Here is a 21,441-nt window from a genome sequence, read left to right as displayed (position 1 = left end):
ATGGCAGTCTTGGTGTCCTACCAGGTGCATTCTCATCTGAATGGGAACTGGTACTGTGAAATGGGAGGTGGGGGAAGGGACATTTTGAAAGGGAAGAGCATGCTTTAAGAGAAACTGTTCATTTGTTTGACAAATATTTATTGAATTGTCTACTAACTATAAGGCTTCTGTAAGGGTTAAAAGATTTAAGCACTCCATTGGTGTTTAGGTGCTTAGGATTTTGATTATGATGTTTTTGGTGATAGTGTAGTAAAGAAAATTAGTGGTTATGACAGAGAAAATGGATAGAGGTGAGAGACAAGGTGGGCATATTCTATTTGGTAAGAGTGCCAGATTTCTTTTGATTTTTTGTTTGTTTTGTTTTGACTAGGTGTTACCTCCCTTTAGTAAAATCTTTAAAGAATATAAAAGGTTATAAAAATATATATATATATATAAAAGTTTATATAGTTAAAAGTAAATCTCTAATCTCATTTCTCCAAGAGACAACCACTTTTCTGTATCCTTCCAGAGGTAGTCTATGAATATGTCTCTTTGTAGTGGGATATCTAGATTTTCAACCTTAGGTACAGAACAGGTAGAGGAGTTTGGAGATGAGGGTATAATTTTAGGTAAAAAAGCTCACATGCAGGATGCAGAAAGGGTTTGGACAACTGGATGATTTCGGTGGAGAGAGTAGAATGGGGTGATCAGTACGTTTCACACTGTGCTCAGCATGTGGTTAACGTTCAGTAAATACTTATTTGCTGCAGTGTGTTGTAATCATAAAATCAAGAGGAGTTGATTTGGAAGCTAGGATAAATATGAGAATCAGAGCAGAAATATTTGTTATTTCTGCTCCCTCTGTTTTGCCTCTGGCACTGCATCCCTTTGGTTCTCTCAGTCTTGGCTTCATTCTCTTATTTTTTTCTCCTTCCTTCTTCCTGGATCACCTCTCCTCGTCTCTGCCTCATAAATTTTTCTTTATTACCTCATTACTGTATGAACCTGAAGTAATATGGACATGTAAATAAGAATATTCATTATATTATTTACTAAAGTTATTTGTTTCTTTTTATCTTTAAAAACAGGTAAGTTAAATGTTTGATATTTCTCCTAATCACTCTAAATTTATTTATAAATCATACAAGGTAATTTTTTTTTCTTTATGGTCAATGGCCCTATATTGAAAAGCTTTCTGCTACTGAAGTAGTCAGATGGATAGGCATTATGTACACAAGGTTTTTCATATTATTTATGTAAGTTCACAGCTGCTTCACATTTCTCCACAGAAGAATTTAATTTCACATTTTATTGATGCTATATTATCCAATGCCTGATTATCTAGTGTATATTATTTAAGCTCACCCTTCTTTCCTTCCTTTGCCATCCCTGGAAGATTTCCTTAATGGTATATTCTACTAGCAGATTCTGTGAGATTTCAACTTCTCTTGATTCTTGTCCATAGGTCTCATATCTTGGTCTTCAATTCTTTTAATTTCAGGTTCTGCTCTTCAGTTAAATTTTTTTTTAAATTAAGTGATTATTTATTTTTGGCTGTGTGGGGTCTTCGTTGCTGCACACGGGTTTTCTCTAGTTGTGGTGAGAGGGAGCCACTCTTTGTTGCGGTGCGTGGACTTCTCATTGTGGTGGCTTCTCGTTGCAGAGCACGGGCTCTAGGCGTGCGGGCTTCAGTAGTTGTGGCTCACAGGCTCTAGAGCACAGGCTCAGTAGTTGTGGCACACGGGCTTAGTTGCTCCTCAACATGTGGGATCTTCCCAGACCAGGGCTCAAACCCGTGTCCCCTGCATTGGCAGGTGGATTCTTAACCACTGAGCCACCAGGGAAGTCCCTTCAGTTAAATGTTAGTCAAGTAGAAGATTAATTTAATTTTTAAAACATTTTATTTTAAAATAATTTTAGATTTACAGAAGAGATGCAAAGATAGTACAAAGATTTCCCATATACCCTTCACCCAGTCTCCCCTAATGTTCCACTAATGTCCTTTTTCTGCTCTAGGATTCACTCCAAGATACCACATTACTAAACTAAATTGTTATCTTACCTTAGTCTCCTCTGATCTGTGACAGTTTCTCAGCCTTTCTTTGTCTTTCATGACCTTGACACTTTTTTTGTTATAGATTTTTAGAAGGAAAACCTCAGAAGTGAAGAAGCCTTCTTATTGCATTATATCAGGGGATACATGATATCAACATGACTTATCACTAGTGATTTTAACCTTGATCACTTGGTTAAGGTAATGCCTATCAGGTTTATCTACTGTAAAGTTACCATTTTTCTCTCTCCATATGCTGTTCATTAAAAATGATCACTAATTTCAGTTCATTCAAAGGAAGAGAAATTAATCTTCACCTCCTGGAGGGAGGTGTGTCAAAGAATTTGTGGACATACATTAAATACCACCACAGTAACTAATAAGTATTTGGGAGAGATACTTTGATATATCCTGTTTCTCTTTAAAGTTTCATCCACTAGTTTTTGCATTTATCTATGAATCTTGACTGTAGCAGTTATTACTGTAGAGTTCTAATGGTGATTTTCTCTTTCCCTCATTCCTTCCTCACTTATCTTTTTTTTTAAAACATCTTTATTTTATTTATTTATTTTGGCTGTGTTGGATCTTTGTGGCGGCGCACAGGCTTCTCTCTAGTTGTGGCACGCGCGGGCTCTGGAGCGTGCAGGCTCAGTAGTTGCTGCGCACAGCCATAGTTGCCCCACCGCGCGTGGATCGTACTTCCCCGACCAGGGATCGAACCCGCGTCCTCTGCATTGGAAGGCAGATTCTTAACCACTGGACCACAACGGAAGTCGCCTTCCTCACTTTTTTTTTTTTTTTTGGCTGTGTTGGGTCTTCGTTGCTGGGCACGGGCTTTCTCTAGTTGCGGCGAGTAGGGGCTTCTCATTGCAGTGGCTTCTCTTGTTGTGGAGCACGGGCTCTAGGCACGCAGGCTTCAGTAGTTGTGGCGCTCGGGCTCTAGAGCGCAGGCTCAGTAGTTGTGGCGCACGGGCTTAGTTGCTCCGCGGGATGTGGGATCTTCCTGAACCAGGGCTCCAACCCATGTCCCCTGCACTGGCAGGCGGATTCTTAACCACTGCGCCACCAGGGAAGCCCCTGATTCTCAGGTTTTTTAATCTCACGGTCCAGAAAAATAAAAAATGAAAGAAAGTGAGAGAGAAAAATTTATTGGCAGGCAGGACTGACATATGGTTGCCACCCTCTTACTTTCCTAATTAAATATATTTTAAAAATCTACTCTTACCATAATTTCGTTAAAAAAATTTTTTTTAACACTTCAAAAGTAATATACAGGGACTTCCCTGGTGGCGCAGTGGTTAAGAATCCTCCTGCCAATGCAGGGGACACGGGTTGGAGCCCTGGTCTGGGAAGATCCCACGTGCCATGGAGCAGCTAAGCCCGTGTGCCACAACTACTGAAACCTGCGTGCCTAGAGCCCGTGCTCGGCAGCAAGAGAAGCCACCGTGATGAGAAGCCTGCGCACAGCTGCGAAGAGTAGCCCCGGCTCACCGCAACTAGAAAAAGCCCACAGGCAGCAGCAAAGACCCAACACAGCTAAAAATGAATAAATAAATAAACAAAATTTTTAAAAAGTAATATAGAATGTAAGGATAAAGTATATTCCTTTGAAGTGAATATATTTAATTTTATTACTGTTTTAAAATTCTTATTTTTTCTCATTTTTCCATGGATGAATGAAAACATCATTATAGATCAGTATTTGGGAATCACTCGTCTAGTGTCTCTTTTTGTAAACAGATGCCTTTATATTTCGTTGCTATGCTGTTTTCTTCCACAGGTTGAAAGGAACTGTTACAACCTTTCTTTTTCTTAGTATTTAGAATAAGCTCCTGAGTGTATGAGACATTTAAAAGATTCATGACCTGTTGAACTAAATTCTCAGTTTTGGGGTTCATTGTAGTGACTGACCATGAACTGCGCTGTGATGTTAAGGTTGATGTGATAGACAGCATTGAAATTATATCTCGAACCCGGGAACTCTATGTAGATGATTCACCACTGGAACTGATGGTGAGGGCATTGGATGCTGAAGGTAAAGAATGTCAAAGGATTCAACAAAATTAAATAGAATAAACACCTTTGTGTTTAGCATTTGGAAACAGCAATTTGAGAGATAAAAGTAGATTGGAAATAATATTTATTTTCTCATATGAAGTTCATGTACATGAGGAATTAATAATTCTGAGTATGGTATGATGTATTAGCTACATACTTTCATTAAAATTTCCTAATTAAAATCCAGATTCTGCCACTGAGTTTTAATGGTCCCTAGATCAACAATTAAGAACACTTTTTGGAATTTATTTTTAGCTCTGTTTTGATCAGTCTACTTTCCATAGGCCAGGAAAATTAAATGTAAACCTGTGAAAAAGTTTTATAATTTTAAGTTTATCTTTCTTGAGACTGATTTTACATGCTTTTAATATACTATATTAATGTAATATGTAAAAAAAAGAACATTTAAATGCATTGCTTCTTTCTTTGTAAACTAGTAAAGAGTGATTTTTATAAATCTGAAAACTTAAGGTATTAGAAATATTCAACTCTAGTTTATATAAAAATTTTTATTGAAGGGATCAGGATTTAGAGATACCTGTCAACCCTGAGGTAGACTATAAGGTGGCCTTTATGTCGAAAGGAACAGAAAGAGTGCCATAATCTTGTCAACCAGAATTTAATCAGAGTCCTTTTCACTTTTAGAAGGCTTATACAACAACAGTACTTACATTGTTCGTGTAGGAGTCTTCCTGGTATTTGTGTTTTAATTCATTAATGATAGTGCTTCTATTTGTTAATGAAAGAAGCTTAAAAATAATTTTCTAGTTAGGTTTCCCTTTCTTGTTAAAGATACCTGAATATTTTTGAATATGTGATTCTGTCTTGTCTGCTTTTGGCTTGCTCTACAGGAAATACTTTTAGTAGTTTGGCAGGGATGACTTTTGAGTGGAGCATTGCCCAGGATAATGAATCAGCAAGAGAAGAACTGTCTAGCAAAATTAGGTAACCTTGAAATCAAACATAACCATCTGACTTTGAAGGAGACATCTGCCTTTGGGTACCACACTGAAGAGCAGTCATTTGTGTGGGCTTTGATAATCTTTCTATCTGGAACTTTTTGGAACAGATAAATTTATCAGGGGGAAATGTCTTTGGTAGAATGACATATGGCATGGATTTAGGTATCTTTATGATAGTTTAATTTGAGCCACTGCAGAAGAGTTCATGAGCTCAGGACTGTACAATTATTTGTCAGGTGTATCTTCTGCCAGTTTTATTGTTCAAGCTATCTATGCATGCCGAAATACAGTGAGTGGATAATAGTATGAAGTTTTGTCTTCAGTACCAAGTAATAGCTCTCAGACAATGCAAGTTTTAGTCCTACAACAGTTTTAGCCAGAAGCATATTAAGTATTTTTCTTCTGTCTAGTCCAGGTGGAAATTTAAAACTTTTGACACTATATAGACATTGAAGAGATTATGTTTAAAGTCTCTCAGAGCCTTTTGGAAGAAGACTCATTAATTTACTAGAAACAAACCTTATTTTATCTCTTTAGGATTTTGAAATACTCTGAAGCAGAATATTCTCCCCCTGTGTATATAGCTGAGATGGAAAAGGAAGAGAAACAAGGAGATATGATTTTGGTGTCTGGGATTAGAACTGGTGCTGCTGTTGTAAAAGTTCGAATTTCTGAACCATTCTATAAGGTAAAATGTTTGTGCTATAAACTTTCATTTAATAGTCTTGCCTATGGAATACATAGTTTTTATGTTTTTCTTAGTAGAAGCCTTCTAACCTGATATGATTTGGGCCAATTGAAAAAGTCATTTGAAATGGATAAACATTTTTTACAAACTTGTCTTCCTTAAACATGTTATTACCCAATTACAACTGACATTTTCTCTTAAAACATGTAACTGCATTTTATTCACCAATGCTTTGAAGTGTAGGTCCAAGAACTTTGGCTGTGAGTTCACTGGTTAGAAATATACATACTGGTTCTTGCATAAATTACAGCTTCTAGTTTCTTTTTTTTTTTCATTTTATTTTATGGTCAAGTGAAAAATTACACATTTGTGAAACAATTTGAGTGCAGGATTCTATATTTTTCAAGGATTTTCCCCCAGTCTTTTACATTTCTCACCTACACCTAATTTGATAGCAGTACATTTTAGCAGCTTACCTTTAACTTCTTTTCAAAACATTTAAATTTTTATAGAAACAACTCTTTTCATATAATTGTTTTTTAATGTAATTATAATTAAAAGTGCAACTGACATAAACAGGGTTGGGAAAAACAAATGTCATTTTGGTAAGCATTTAATTCAAGTGGCAGGAAGGTGTGTGGACATCTAGAGAGCAGCCTATTAACCTTGTATTGGGTAAGCCTTCACAAGAATCAATACGTTCAACAAGGGATATAGAGTAACTTAATCTAATTCAGTTCACTGGAAGTTGGTTAAAAGAGTTTCCATGGGGCTTCCCTGGTGGCGCAGTGGTTGAGAGTCCACCTGCCGATGCAGGGGACATGGGTTCGTGCCCCGGTCCGGGAAGATCCCACATGCCATGGAGCGGCTGGGTCCGTGAGCCATGGCCGCTGAGCCTGTGCTCCGCAATGGGAGAGGCCACAACAGTGAGAGGCCCGCGTACCGCAAAAAAAAAAAAAAAAGAGTTTCCATGGCATACCGTTAAGTCTTACCTTTTTCCATTTTAGCATAGTGCCTTTTTATTTACCTACTCTTCTCCTTTAGAAAGCTTGTCATTTTCTATTCTTTGTTTGAGTGACTTAGAAAGTTAATATAGTATTAATATTCATGATCACTTTTTTTTTAACATCCTTATTGGAGTATAATTGCTTTACAATGGTGTGTTAGTTTCTGCTTTATAACAAAGTGAATCAGTTATACATATACATATGTTCCAATATCTCTTCCCTCTTGCATCTCCCTCCCTCCCATCCTCCCTATCCCACCCCTCTAGGTGGTCACAAAGCACCGAGCTGACATGATCACTTTTTAAAAATTAATTAATTTATTTGTTTCTGGCTGTGTTTGGTCTTTGTTGCTGCACACGGGCTTTCTCTAGTTGCTGCAAGCGGGGGCTACTCTTCCTTGCAGTGCTCGGGCTTCTCATCGCGGTGGCTTCTCTTGTTGCGGAGCACAGGCTCTAGGTGTGCAGGCTCTAGGTGCGCGGGCTTCAGTAGTTGTGGCTCGTGGGCTCTAGAGCACAGACTCAGTAGTTGTGGCACACAGGTTTAGTTACTCCACAGCATGTGGCATCTTCCCAGACCACGGCTCGAACCCATGTCCCCTGCATTGGCAGGCAGATTCTTAACTACTGCGCCACCAGGGAAGTCCCATGATCACTTTTTAAGGCTAACTGAAATTATGATCTGTGATTAAGAAAGCATTTTTTAAATCTTGATAAAATATTTTAGAAGAAACTTATTAAAAGTAAACTTTAATGAGGAAGATGACCTTGAGGATTTTGCCTATGGAAACTTTGTGTTTTTTTCCTTCTTCTTTTAGAAAGTGGCAGCAGCATTGATACGTCTGCTTGTTTTGGAGAATATATTTCTTATACCATCCCATGATATTTATCTCTTAGTAGGAGCATATATTAAATATCGAGTTGCAAAAATGGTTCAGGGAAGAATGACAGGTAAATATCTTATCTTTTCCTAAGACTAACATTTCCCAAATCCTTTCTGCTGACAAGAGAAGCAACTCCACATTATGTATGCAAAATACTTCTTTCTGTCTTTAGATTTCGTGATCAAGTACAGTTTACCCTTGAACAACATGGGTTTGAACTGTGCAGGTCCACTTATACACGGATTTTCTTCAATAAATACTACAGTACTACACGATGCGTGGTTGGCTGAGTGCATGAGTGCAGAACTGGGGTTACGGAGGATTGACTAATATGCGGATTTTCAACTGCATGGTGATCAGGGAGTGGGGGGTGGTGTCAGTTCCTCTAACCCCTGCATTGTTAGCTATATCCCTTAATTGCTGTACTTGAGCTAATACTGAGCAGAGATAGTCTCCAAGTCTTAAACCGGCTAATGCTGCTTAGCTTCAGTGCCCATAGACATCTGAATTGTCTATTAAAACAACAACCAAAAGTTTACTAGCTTTTAGAGGGCAAGTGAAGAAACTTTACCAGAAGGGACTTGAATGATCTTTGCAAAAGGTGTTTATTGAGAAACTCAGTTCATTAACTAAAAAACTTAATACTCTACTGACCCCCAAAGTCCCACTGAATTTATAAAGTGTGCATTTGCTCCATTAACATTAGTCCTTTACTTACTTTAGTGAGGATCCCGCCTCCTACTCTCAGTTCACTGAGTTTTAAGAATATAAGCAATACCAACAATAAACTCATATAGTATTCTCCTCAAAATGGCTACGTGTAGAAATTCATCGTAGTGAGGGAAATTAAAAGCAGATTGTACTCTTATTTAGACCTGCTTCCTCTTATAATCCAACAATACACCATTGTCCGTTGGAATGGCTGCCCTCGTTACATTTATGTATCTTTCATGTCTTACAGAGGTGAAATTTCCCCTGGAACATTATACACTGGAATTGCAAAACCACAGAGTTTCATGTAATATGTCTCTTCCTGGGAAAGTGGCTTTACTGGATGAGAAAACAGCCATGGTGACTGCTGTCCAACTGGGCCACGCTAACCTTGTCTTTATCCATAAAAGTATCCTTTTGCTCAAGTTTTCGCTGCCAATCTATATTTCCTTGAGCATGCTATACATGTTCCTTGGTAAAATAATTAGTTAAGCATGATTATAATACTACTACATTTATTTTCTATAGGTTCTATTTTTAACAAAGCACTATAAATTATTTTTGTCATAATTTCTAACAAAGGGTAGGTACAGAAGAGTAGTTGGAACTTGGAACCTGTTGACTTCAGAGCGTATGTGCAACCTCAATCAAATTATAAATAGGAGACTGGGGAAAACAGTTTGGAGGAACTTGTGTAAATGTTATTTAATTTGTTCTTTCCTATTTTCACATGAATAATTGAGAAAAGATGGTATTGTCTGAAGTGGCTACTTAATTAATATTTGTTAAATTGAGAGTAATTTTTAAAAATTCACTAAACTTGGGCTTCCCTGGTGGTGCAGTGGTTAAGAATCCGCCTGCCAATGCAGGGGACACGGGTTCGAGCCCTGGTCCAGGAAGATCCCACATGCCGTGGAGCAACTAAGCCTGGGCACCACATCTACTGAGCCTGCTCTCTAGAGCCCGCAAGCCACAACTACTGAGCCCGTGTGCCACAACTACTGAAGCCCGCGTGCCTAAAGCCCGTGCTCCACGGCAAGAGAAGCCACCGCAATGAGAAGCCCGCGCACCGCAACAAAAACCAGCCCCCGCTCGACACAACTATAGAAAGCCCACGTGCAGCAATGAAGACCCAGTGCAGCCAAAAATAAATAAATAAAATTTTAAAAAATTCACTAAACCTGCTCTGTAAGATTGAACAAAGAGAGATACATAGAGCTCTACTACAGTCAATGAAAACAAAACAGTATAAAGATTAAAATTCTCAGAAAACTGAAATTTTCAGGAAATTCATAAAATTCTCAGTGTATGATATTGAAATATTTCCTATTTTTGAATCTTTGAATCTCAAATAACTTAATTTATTCAGCAAATATCTATTATATTTCTACTATATGTTCAACATTGCTCTAAGTGCTAAGCATACAGACTATTTTACTCAGGGTAGTTAGGGAAATCCTCTCTGATAAGGCCACATCAGAGCAATGAACCATACAGATATCTGGGTGAAAGAGCTCCAGGAAGAGGAAATAGCAATTGCAAAGGTTCTGAAGCAGAAGCATGTTTGGCATGTTTACAGAAGAGCAAGGAAGACACTGCTGCTGAGTGCAGAGAATAAGGGGAAAGTAGTAGAAGAGGTAATAGAGTAGGAGAGGGAGTAATTATGTAGGGCTTAGTAGGCTTAACTCTGAGTAAGAACCTATCAGTCTTGAAAGGTACAGTATTTCTTGTAGAATAGTATTTGTTAATTAGCTGATTATATTATTTGTCTAAAACACTCAGGAGAGGTTTGGTTCAAAGTTGTTTGTTCTCTAGTCATTTTAAGGTGCCTAGGACATTTGTGAACAAATACAATAGTACCTACAAAGTAAACTAAGACATTTGATACCTACTGAGCCCCAGCTGTGTGTCAGGCACTACCCTGAATTCCCCAGGCAGACTTACCATGATTTTTTTTTCATATTCTCAGTTCATATCGTTATTTATTTCAAAGTAGTAACTATTAAAATATACTACATTTATCTCTTGACATGGATGGTGACTATTCATAGTTTGTTCCAGCACCTGCCTTAGGGTGGCTGGTGGTACTGTTGTTCATAGAGATGGGTAATATAAAAGAAGGAGCAGGTTTAAGGGAAAAGGAAACTAGTTTAGTTTTTCACATGTTAACTTGAAGTATCTGTGGGATAGACATCCAAGCAGAAATGCATCTGGAGGAGAAAGATTCAAGATGAAGACAGATATTTGAAAGTTATCAGTTTATAGCCAGGTGATAGTTGAAGCTGTTGTTGTAGACAAAATCACCTAGGGAGAATATACAGAGTGAGAGGAGAAGAGAGCTGAAGACAGAACTGTGGAATGTTAGCTTGTAAGGTTCATATGGAAGAGGAGGGACTTTAAGGAGGCCCAGAAAGAATGTTTAAAAAGTAGTAGGAGGGGACTTCCCTGGTGGCGCAGTGGTTAAGAATCTGCCTGCCAATGCAGGGGACACAGGTTGGAGCCCTGGTCCCGGAAGATCCCACATGCCACGGAACAACTGAGCCTGTGCTCTAGAGCCTGAGAGCCACAACTGCTGAGCCCGCAAGCCACAACTACTGAAGCCCGCATGCTCTGGAGCTCACATGCCACAACTACTGAGCCCGTGTGCTGCAACTACTGAAGCCCACACACCTAGAGCCCATGCTCCACAACGAGAGAAGCCACTGCAATGAGAAGCCCATGCACCACAACGAAGAGTAGCCCCTGCTCACCACGACTAGAGAAAAGCCCACGTGCAACAACAAAGACCCAGCACAGCCAAAAATAAAAATTAAAAAAAAAAATTAACAACAACAAAAAAAGTAGTAGGAAGGGGACTTCCCTAGTGGCGCAGTGGATAAGACTCCGTGCTCCCACTGCAGGGGGCCCAGGTTCGATCTCTGGTCAGGGAATTAGATCCCACATGCATGCCGCAAGTAAGAGTTCGCATGCCACAACTAATGAGCCGCCTGCCACAACTAAGACCCAGCACAACAAAATAAATAAATAAATAAATAAAATATAAAAAGTAGTAGGAGGGATTTCTCTGGCGGTCCAGTGGTTAAGACTTCACCTTCCAGTGCAGGGGGTATGTATGGGTTCTATCCCTGGTCGGGGAGCTAAGATCCCACGTGCCTCGCAGACAAAAAACCAAAACATAAAACAGAAGCAATATTGTAACAAATTCAATAAAGAGTTTAAAAATGTTCCACATCAAAAAAATCTTAAAAAAAAAAAAAGTAGTAGGAAAACCAGGAGAGAGGTTTCATGATAACCAAGTGAGGAATTTACAAAGAGAATGTTCCTCAGGTGAAATAGGCAGAGATAAAGACTAAGATAAAGACTGAAAGACTGTAGTAACCAGTAAGTCTTGGATCACTTTTTCAATAAAAACAGCTTGGCTTTAAAAAGAAGGAGGCAAAAAGGTAGAACTTTGAAAAAGGCATGAGAACTTTTTTAAGTTAAGAGAAACTTGAATATGTCTATAAGTTAAACAGAGAGATGGCAGAGATATGGAAGAAAAGAAGGCCAGCCGATGGAGTAAGATTTCTGAGGGGCAAGAGAAAATGAGATTCAGAACAGATGGAAGGATTAGGTGAAAGGAAGATATCTTATTCTGATAATGGAGGAATGAACTGGTGTAGAGACCTATCGAGATCCGTTTCCTTGTCTGTAAAAGCGAAAGGAATGATGTACTCCTGAATTCCTTCTAGCTTTTATATTTTATGAATACAGTACATAAGCAAAACCAAACCTAGATTGGCACAGAGTTGCCTACAGTGTTTAAAAGATTTGCTCTAATGAATAGATAAAAAGTAATTTTAATTATCATATCAATTGTATGTATATTAGTAGCTCATTTGGAGTACTGGGACAGCTTTAAAAGTTTGATCCCTGAAATAGATTAAATATTTTGCTTTCATTATCACTATAGATAATGTAGTGCTAAACTATAGCCTAGTGCATGACTGAATTAATAGAACTTCTAAATTAGTGTACTTTGAAATAATGAGTGTTTTCCATTAAGTCGTTTCAGAAGTATATTTCTCAGAGCAGAAATAATTTCTTCTTAGCTTTTGGATGTAGTATATTTTTGAGAGGAAAATACGTTACTAATTAGATTATGTATAGGCTAACAGAATAAATTTTTATTTCTGCTAAAATTTTTAAAAATTATTTACTTCTTTGGCTACGTCGGGTCTTAGTTGCGGAGGGCGGGCTCTTTGTTGCAGCGCAGGGGCTCCAGAGCGCATGGGCTCAGTAGTTATGGCGACCTAGGCTTAGTTGCCCCGCGGCATGTGGGATCTTAGTTCCCTGACCAGGGCTCGAACCCGAGTCCCCTGCATTGGAAGGTGGATTCGTAACCACTGGACAACCAGGGAAGTCTCCTGCTAAAATTTAACGAAAGGGAATAATGGGTAGTATGATGTGTGACCTAGAAGTATCTTTGGTGGCAAAGAGAAAACATTTTGGTATTAAAGAATTGCCACAGATAATAGAAAATCAACTAGTGATTTTTAAAACTGTCTGCAGAGCCCAAGGCAAGTTGCTGGGCTGGATGGCAAGTCATGCCTCTCCCTCCCTCTCCATCCACCACTGACCATTTCTTTAGCCAGGGCAATGCCACTTTGTCCTGCTTTCCATAATGGGCTCCTATGTAAGAATTTTGCAGGAGGAAAGAGTTCCACAGCTAAATGAATATTAAAAACATGGAGCATGATCTTTTTTCTCTCATTTCATCTTCCTCATATTTGAAATTCAAGAATACCTGATTCCTGTGATTGCTGAGCCCTCAGATTTTTCTCAGAATATACACATTTAAGTTTTGCTTTCCAGTGGATAATAAAAGATAGAATTTTTATTTGCTTTCATTTGTGGACTTATTTATTTATTTTTGGTAACTCATATTTCTCTTTTCACCCAACTAGCTCATACAATTTCCTTAAGCAAAAATTAAGATGTCCATATGCGATCTTTGTCTGGACTCCCAAATTGCACCATATATGTTGTAGAGCCTGGATTTCTAGGTATTTTTAGATAATAATTTTCAGAAAGCTGAATAGCTTAAAGTATTTCACTGAAATGAGTGCATTAAAGACTAGAGTGCTTCATTTTGAGACTTAACTAATTTCAAATTCAACCTTACTTGACATGTTTTCTCACATTGTTTTGGTTAAATGCTATCTGCAAGAGTAAAGCATCTTGAAACATTGTTATAAAACATGAAGCTCCATGTAATACAACGTTGGGTTAGAAAAAGAGACTTTATACAAGGAAAAAAGAAACCTAATGTCCTTAAGCCATATGAAACAATGAATCTGACTGAAATGAGCTGAAATCTTGCCTGACATATCAGAAATGAGCAAAATTGTTGGTTTGGGGGTGGAGTGGCATTTATATACAGATATAAGTGAGAGTGTTTCCTTTATACCTGAGATGAGCTAAGTTAAGCCAGGATCTTTGGAACCCCAAATTATTATACAATTTTATAGAGGCAACTAAAGGATCTACTTTGGAAACCATCTCCACCTATTATTGAGTTTTGCTCTTTAAATGGCTTTTTAAAGTTTGTATTTTTAAATTCATTGTAGAAAAATGTTGGCCTCTTCTAATACTTTTGTTTCTTGATTTGTGTACAGGTTTCACAGTCCAACCTGGAGACCGTTGGAGTCTAGAGGTGGGGCAGGTGTATGTTATTACAGTAGAAGTATTTGATAAAAGCAGCACAAAAGTCTATGTTTCAGATGTGAGTCTCTCTTTTGTATTTTTCTAGCCCCTTTAAGGATAACTCCTTGAGTGGGCAATCTTTTTGGCTAGGAAGACTTTTTTTCTTTTGCTTCCAGATTTTACCTTTGAAAATGCAAGTTACTACTTTATTATTATTATTATTAAATAGTTCTATCCTTGAGGAATGCTGAACCAGAAGTAAAAGATATAATCTGGTTAGAATTATAGAAGAGAGATGAAGTTGACACCAATGATAACACTTTGGAGGGAATCCTCATTTTACAACTTCATTTCAGAGATGGTCACCAGAGTTTTATAGTGGTGAGAGTAATAGTGTGACCATTAAATGTGAAGTGTTGTAGTCACTCTCCAGTGTCCATTTTTTTTTTCCCCTGAGAACTGTCAATTTATGGAATAGCACAGATTACACTAAAATTTATATAAGCTTCGACTCTTCCTATTTTTGATTACTTGCCATTAATGGATCTTTCAAAAACTAGTACCATTTTAAAATGACATCTTTCCAACTTAGAATTTGGTGAGGGAGAGCAAAGATTTTGTTTTTGTTTCTTTAACCCCCAGAATGCATAGCCACACTTTTTTTTTAATGCTTTGGGATTAAGATGGCTTTAGGGAAAAAGCATGTCTTCAGGTTTTTGTTGATTTTGGGCTGATTTTCAGAATCTCAGGATTATGTACCAATTCCCAAGAGAGTATTTTGAAGAGCAGCTGACTACTGTGAATGGATCTTACAATGTAGTGAAAGCCCTGAAACATGGTGTGGTCATGATAAATGCATCCCTGACTTCCATCATTTACCAGGTAGGAATTAAAAGGATGGTCTTTGAATCCTGAGAACACTGACCAGACTTGCCTGACTTGTTGATTTGCAAGCACATATATGGCATATCCCACCTTTATCTTTCACAAAATAAACTAATAAACAGTACACTTAGTAGTTTATACCTCTACAAATTTTCTGTTCCAATTTCTGTTAATGCATATATCTGCATTTGTGGTCATTGTGTATGTATGTCATTTGAGGGTCCTTTAAAGATTATTTCAGGGCTTCCGTGGTGGCGCAGTGGTTGAGAGTCTGCCTGCCGATGCAGGGGACACGGGTTCGTGCCCCGGTCCGGGAAGATCCCACATGCCACGGAGCGGCTGGGCCCGTGAGCCATGGCCGCTGAGCCTGCACGTCCGGAGCCTGTGCTCCACAACGAGAGGCCACAACAGTGAGAGGCCCGCGTACCACAAAAAAAAAAAATTATTTCATGTGCACGTTTCCTTGTGTCATCAGGTCCACATAGGAGTACTTTCTATTCTAAAAATCCAAAGGGTTAATATGCCAATTGTTCAACCATGCCACCAACTTTGAACTTTTGCATTTTTAACAGTTTTTTTACTTTGTAAATGGCATAACTGTGTATCTTCGTATAATTCTTATTCCTTTTGGTTAATTTTCTTATGGTATAATAACAGAAATGGAGTTACAAGGTAAAGGGATAAGGAATGAATCTGTTTCTAATGCATCTAAAATGTGTAAGTATCTGATTTTTAACTGTCTGTCAAATTTGTTTCCCTCTCCCAAACCTACTTTTTCTCCAGTGATCCTTTTGCCCAGCTGTTTAAGACAAAATCCCAAGAGTCACCCTTGACTCTGCCTTCTCCTTCACCTTCTACATTCAGTACATTATTGAATGCCATGTCAGTTCTTCTAAATGTCTCTCAAACCCATTTCTTACTAGGTGAAGAAGACATTGCTGTCTTTCACCTAGACTTTCACAGTAGCTTCTAAACTGATATTCTGACCTCCAATATTGTCCGTGGCTAGAATGATATTCCAAAACTACAAAAATTATTATGTATTTACTATTTAAATTCCTTTGGTGGCTTCCCATTGATTTTACGGTAAAGTTTAAACTTCTTAATGTAGTTTTATAGGACCCTCTATGACAGAGATCACAATCTGGTGGCCTGCAGACTATCTTGGTTTGTAATCTTGTTTTTTATTTAGGTGTGTAAGTTTCTTTTTAATTGGGAAATTTCAAATAAAATCCAAGATTTCTGATTCTCTAGATTATATGAAAATCTGACAGTGATTAGCTGGAAGAGATAGTGGCTACAACATTTAGACTATACTTTTCAGCCTGCTGTGTTTCCTGCCATTCCCTGTTATTTTATATTCAGCTTAATAAACCTGTTTATAATATCTACCTGATACCTGTAGGCGTTTGAGTTTGTGACTCTATATGATTGGCCCCTGACAACTTCTCCAACCTCAGGTCTTGTCACGCTTCCTCTCTTATGTTTCAGCCATACTGAACTTTCAGTTTCTAAAAAATGTCTCTTTTTGCCTCTATTTTATTTTCATTTTTTATAAACAAATATAATTCCTTTTGTCTACAACCCTTTCTCCCTACTCAATGCACAGGGCTAGCTTAACGTTGGTTCCTCAGGCATGTTTTCACCTTTCATATGTTCTTAGAGCTCCCTGAACTTCTCAGATCAAAATATTCATCGTAGTTTATTGTTATTATTTGCTTCTTTCATCAGATTATAAACTTTGAGGGCAAAGATTATGCCTACTGTATTCACAGCTGTTGCCCTAACATCTGAGTGACTAAACATACAGTTGATACAAATAAGTATTTGTTAAATGAATGAATGGTGTTTGGATTAGTTATGGTCAGGTATAGATCTATATTCAGTATTAAAATATATCCAGTTTTTTAACAATATTTAATACACAGTGATTTTTAAAATCCATTGTTATGGTATTTCTGGCAGTTTGACTCTATTCTGCAATTATTCTTCAATCCCACCAATCCTGCTTTTAAAAAATGTTATGTTTTAAAATCTGAGCTCACCCTTACTCCTTTATTTATTTATTTATTTATTTTTGGCTGTGTTGGGTCTTCGTTTTTGCACGTGGGCTTTTCTTTCTATTGTGGTGAGCAGGGGCTACTCTTCGTTGAGGTGCGTGAGTTTCTTATTGCGGTGGCTTCTCTTGTTCCACAGCACGGGCTCTAGGCACATGGGCTTCAGTACTTGTGGCACATAGGCTCAGTAGTTGTGGCTCTTGGGCTCTAGAGCACAGGCTCAGTAGTTGCGGCACACAGGCTTAGTTGCCCTGCCCTTAGTTGCCCTGCGGCATGTGGGATGTGGGATGTGGGATCTTCCCGGACCAGGGATCAAACCGGTGTCCCCTGCATTGGCAGGTGGATTCTCAACCACTGTGCCACCAGATCTACAGGGAAGCCCTGTAGATCACTTTTGAGAGTGTTGCAATCTTAACAATATTAGGTCTTCCAATACGTGAACATGGGATGTCTTTCCATTTATTCAGATTGTCTTTAATTTATTTAAGCAATATTTTGTAGTCTTCAGTGTACAAGTCCTGCACCTCCTTGGTTGAATTTATTCCTAAGTAGTTTATTCTTTTTTGATGATATTGTAATGAATTTTTTTCTTAATTTACCTTTCTAGTTTGTTTATTGCTAATGTATAGAAGTACAACTGATATTTATGTGTTGATCTGCTATGCTGCAACTTTGCTGAATTAGTTTATTAGCTCTAGTATTTTTCCTGGATTCTATAGGATCTTTCATATATAAGATCATATCACCTGCAAATAGTGATGATTTTGCTCCTCCCTTTCCCATTTTGATACCTTTTATTTCATATTCCTGCCTAATTTCTCTGGCTAGAACTTATAGTACAATATTGAATAAAAGTGGCAATAGTGGGCATCCTTGTCTTGTTCTTGATCTTAGGGCAAAAACTGTCATTCTTTCACCATTGAGTATGATGTTAGCTGTGGAGTTTTCATATGTGGCCTTTATCATATCGAAGAAGTTCTTTTCCACTCCTGGTTGTTGAGTGTTTTTACTGTGAAAGGGCGTTGGATTTTTCTCAAATGTCTTTAAGCATATTTTTTTCTTTCATCCTACTAGTTGGTATATTACATTGACTGACGTTTATATATCATACTGCTTTTGAATTCCTGGAAAAAATCCCACTTGGTCATGGTGTACAATCCTATTAACATGCTGCTGGATTTGGTTTGCCATTGTTTTCTTCAGGAGTTTTGTATTTATATTCTTAAATTATACTGGTCTGTAGTTTTCTTTTTTTGTGATGTCTTTGATTTTGGTATCAGGGCAAATGCTGGCCTCTTAGAATGAGTTAGGAAGAGTTCCCTCCTTTTTCTTTTTTTCTTCATCATCTTGTTCTTCTTTTTTCTTTTTTTTAAAGGTTTGAGAAGCATTGGTGTTAATTCTTCTTTAAATGTTTGTGAAAATTTACAATCGGGGCTTCCCTGGTGGCGTAGTGGTTGAGAAACCTCCTGCCGATGCAGGGGACACGGGTTCGTGCCCTGGTCCGGGAAGATCCCACATGCCGCGGAGCGGCTAGGACAGTGAGCCATGGCCACTGAGCCTGCGTGTCCGGAGCCTGTGCTCCACAACGGGAGAGGCCACAACAGTGAGAGGCCCGCGTACCGCAAAAAAAAAAAAGAAAGAAAGAAAAAAGAAAATTTAAAACCGAAGCCATCTAGGTCTGGGCTTTTCTTTGCTGGAAAATTTTTGATTACCGATTCAATCTCTTTGCTTGCTATAGGTCTGGTCAAATTTTCTACTTCTACTGGGTCAGGTTTTTTTGGGTTTTTTTGTTTTTTTTTTTGGTACACGGGCCTCTCACTGCTGTGCTGCTCTCCTGCTGCGGAGCACAGGCTCCGGACGCGCAGGCTCAGTGGCCACGGCTCACAGGCCTAGCCGCTCCGCGGCATGTGGGATCTTCCCGGACTGGGGCACAAACCCATGTCCCCTGCATCGGCAGGCGGACTCTCAACCACTGTGCCACCAGGGAAGCCCTGGGTCAGTTTTTTTAATTGATGTGCTTCTAGGAATTTGTCCATTTGATCTAGGTTGTCTAATTTGTTGGTGGACAATTGTTCATAGTATTCTCTTAGAATCCTTTTTATTTCTGTAAAGTTGGTAGTAATATCCCCACTTTCATTTCTGATTTTAGTAATTTGAGTATTCTCTCTATTTTTTTCTTAGTCACTCTAGCTAAACTCAATTTTGTTGATCGTTTTGAAGAACCAAATTTTGGTTTTTTTGATTTTGTGTACTGATTTTCTACTCTCAGTTTTTTAAATCACTGCTCTAAAAAAAATCTTTATTATGTCCTTCCTTCTGCTAGTTTTACATTTAGTTTGCTCTTCCTTTTCTAGTTCCTTTAGCTATACAGTCAGATTATTGATTTGAGATTTTTCTTCTTTTTTTGGTCACACTGTGCCCAGTTTATAGAATCTTAGTTCCCCAACCAGGGATTGAACCCGGGCCACGGCAGTGAAAGCACCAAGTCCTAACTACTGGACCTCCAGGGAACTCTGTCTTCTTTTTTAATACACATGTTTACAACTATAAGTTTTCCTCTGAGCATTGCTTTCACTGCATCCTGTAAGTTTTGGCATGTTGTATTTTTGTTTTCCTTCATCTCAGAATTTCCTAATGTTCCTTATGATTTCTTCTTTGACCCACTGATTGTTTAGAGGGTTGTTTAATTTCCACATATTTGTGAATTGTCTAGTTTTCCCCATGTGAATTCTAGTTTTAGTCCATTTTGGTTGAAGAAGATACTTCATATGATTTCAGTGTTTTTAAATTTATTGAGACTTGTTTTGTGGCTTAACATATGGCCTATCCTGGAGAACGTTCCACGTGCACTTGAGAAGAATGAGCATTTTGTTGTTTTGGGGTGGACTATTCTGTATATGTCTGCTAGGTCTAGTTGGTGTATAGTGTTGGTCAAGTCCTCCATTTCCATATTGATCTTTTGTTCTGGTTGTTCTATCCATTATTGAAACTGAGGTATTAAAATTCGACTATTGTAAAACTGTCTGTTTCTCCCTTCAGTTTTGTGCATTTTTGCTTCATTTTGTGGGGGGGCTCTTTTGTTAGGTAGGTATATGTTTATAATTGTTATATCGTCTTGATGAATTGACCCTTTTATCAATTTATAATGACCTTTGTCTCTTGTAACAATTTTTTAAAATCTATTTTGTTTGACATTAATATAGACTGCTCCCCCAACTCTCTTTTGGTAATTATTTGCATGGAATATATTTTTCCCTTCTTTCACTTTCATTCATGAATCTAACATGAATCTCTTATAGATAGCATATAATTGGATCATGTTCTTCTTTATCCATTCTGTCAACCTCTGCCTTTTAATTGGAGAGTTTAATTTATTTACATTTAAAATAGTTACTGATAAGGAAAGACTTCTGCTATTTTGGTATTTGTTTCTATGTGACTTTTTTTGGTAATTAATTTCTTCTATTACTGACTTCTTTTGTGTTTAATTGATTTTTGTAGGTTCATGTCTTTTATCAAATTTGAGACTTTTTTTTTTAATGTTGAGCCTTCTTTTAATTTATTTATTTTTTATTTTTGGCTGAGTTGGGTCTTCGTTTCTATGCAAGGGCTTTCTTCTCTAGTTGTGGCAAGCGGGGGCCACTCTTCATCGTGGTGTGCGGGCCTCTCACTGTCATGGCCTCTCTTGTTGCAGAGCACAGGCTCCAGATGCACAGGCTCAGTAGTTGTGGCTCACGGGCCCAGTTGCTCCGCGGCATGTGGGATCTTCCCAGACCAGGGCTCGAACCCGTGTCCCCTGCATTAACAGGCAGACTCTCAACCACTGCGCCACCAGGGAAGCCCAAATTTGAGACATTTTCATCATTATTTCTTCAAATATTCTTTCTGTGCCTTTCTTTCCCTACTTCTGGGACTCCTGTTTTGTATATATTGATTTACTTGATGTGCTCCACTGGTCTTTAAGGCTTGGTTATTTTTCTTCATTATTTTTTCTTTTTGCTACTCTGAATAACTTCAATGGACCTCTCTTCAAGTTTGCTGATTCTTTCTTCTGCCAGCTCAAATCTGCTGTGAAGGTCTTCTAGTGAAGTTTTCATTTCAGTTATTGTACTTTTAGCTTCAGAATATCTGTTTGATTCCTTTTTTATAATTTCTATCTCTTCATCGATATTCTCTACTTGGTGAAACATCATTCTTCTGGAGTGATGTACATTGTTTCCTTTAGCTCTTCAATTTAAAATCTTTGTTTAGTAAGTCCAATATCTGTGTTTCCTCAGAGACCGATTGTGTTAATTTCTTTTTTTCTATGAATGGACCATATTTTCTTGTTTCTTTGCATACCTTATAATTTTTTTGTTGTTGAAAAGCTAACATTTTGATATTACAGTGGACCCTTGAACAACATAGGTTTGAATTGCACAGTTCCACTTATACATTTTTTCACTTTTTTTTTTTTTTTTTTTTTTTTTTTTT

The 21,441-nt window shown here is 37.9% G+C and overlaps 1 protein-coding gene across 1 annotated transcript in view; it reads left to right on the top strand.

Annotated features, from left to right (window-relative positions):
- Positions 1–21,441, top strand: part of NUP210L (nucleoporin 210 like) — an 86,951-nt gene that overhangs the window by 5,051 nt on the left and 60,459 nt on the right. The window contains exons 3-10 of the mRNA XM_027095042.1: positions 3,939–4,070; positions 4,945–5,038; positions 5,593–5,743; positions 7,565–7,697; positions 8,592–8,750; positions 13,318–13,386; positions 13,999–14,105; positions 14,768–14,908. Of these exons, the coding sequence (XP_026950843.1) occupies positions 3,939–4,070; positions 4,945–5,038; positions 5,593–5,743; positions 7,565–7,697; positions 8,592–8,750; positions 13,318–13,386; positions 13,999–14,105; positions 14,768–14,908 (986 nt within the window). The remainder of the gene's footprint in view (positions 1–3,938; positions 4,071–4,944; positions 5,039–5,592; positions 5,744–7,564; positions 7,698–8,591; positions 8,751–13,317; positions 13,387–13,998; positions 14,106–14,767; positions 14,909–21,441) is intronic.

Source organism: Aethalodelphis obliquidens, unplaced genomic scaffold, assembly GCF_003676395.1.
Source record: "Aethalodelphis obliquidens isolate GAN/ISIS:26980383/991018 unplaced genomic scaffold, ASM367639v1 scaffold90, whole genome shotgun sequence".
In the NCBI taxonomy this organism is placed as follows: Eukaryota; Metazoa; Chordata; class Mammalia; order Artiodactyla; family Delphinidae; genus Aethalodelphis; species Aethalodelphis obliquidens.
Note: the sequence above shows the minus strand (reverse complement) of the source record. Positions and strands in the feature narration are given on the sequence as shown.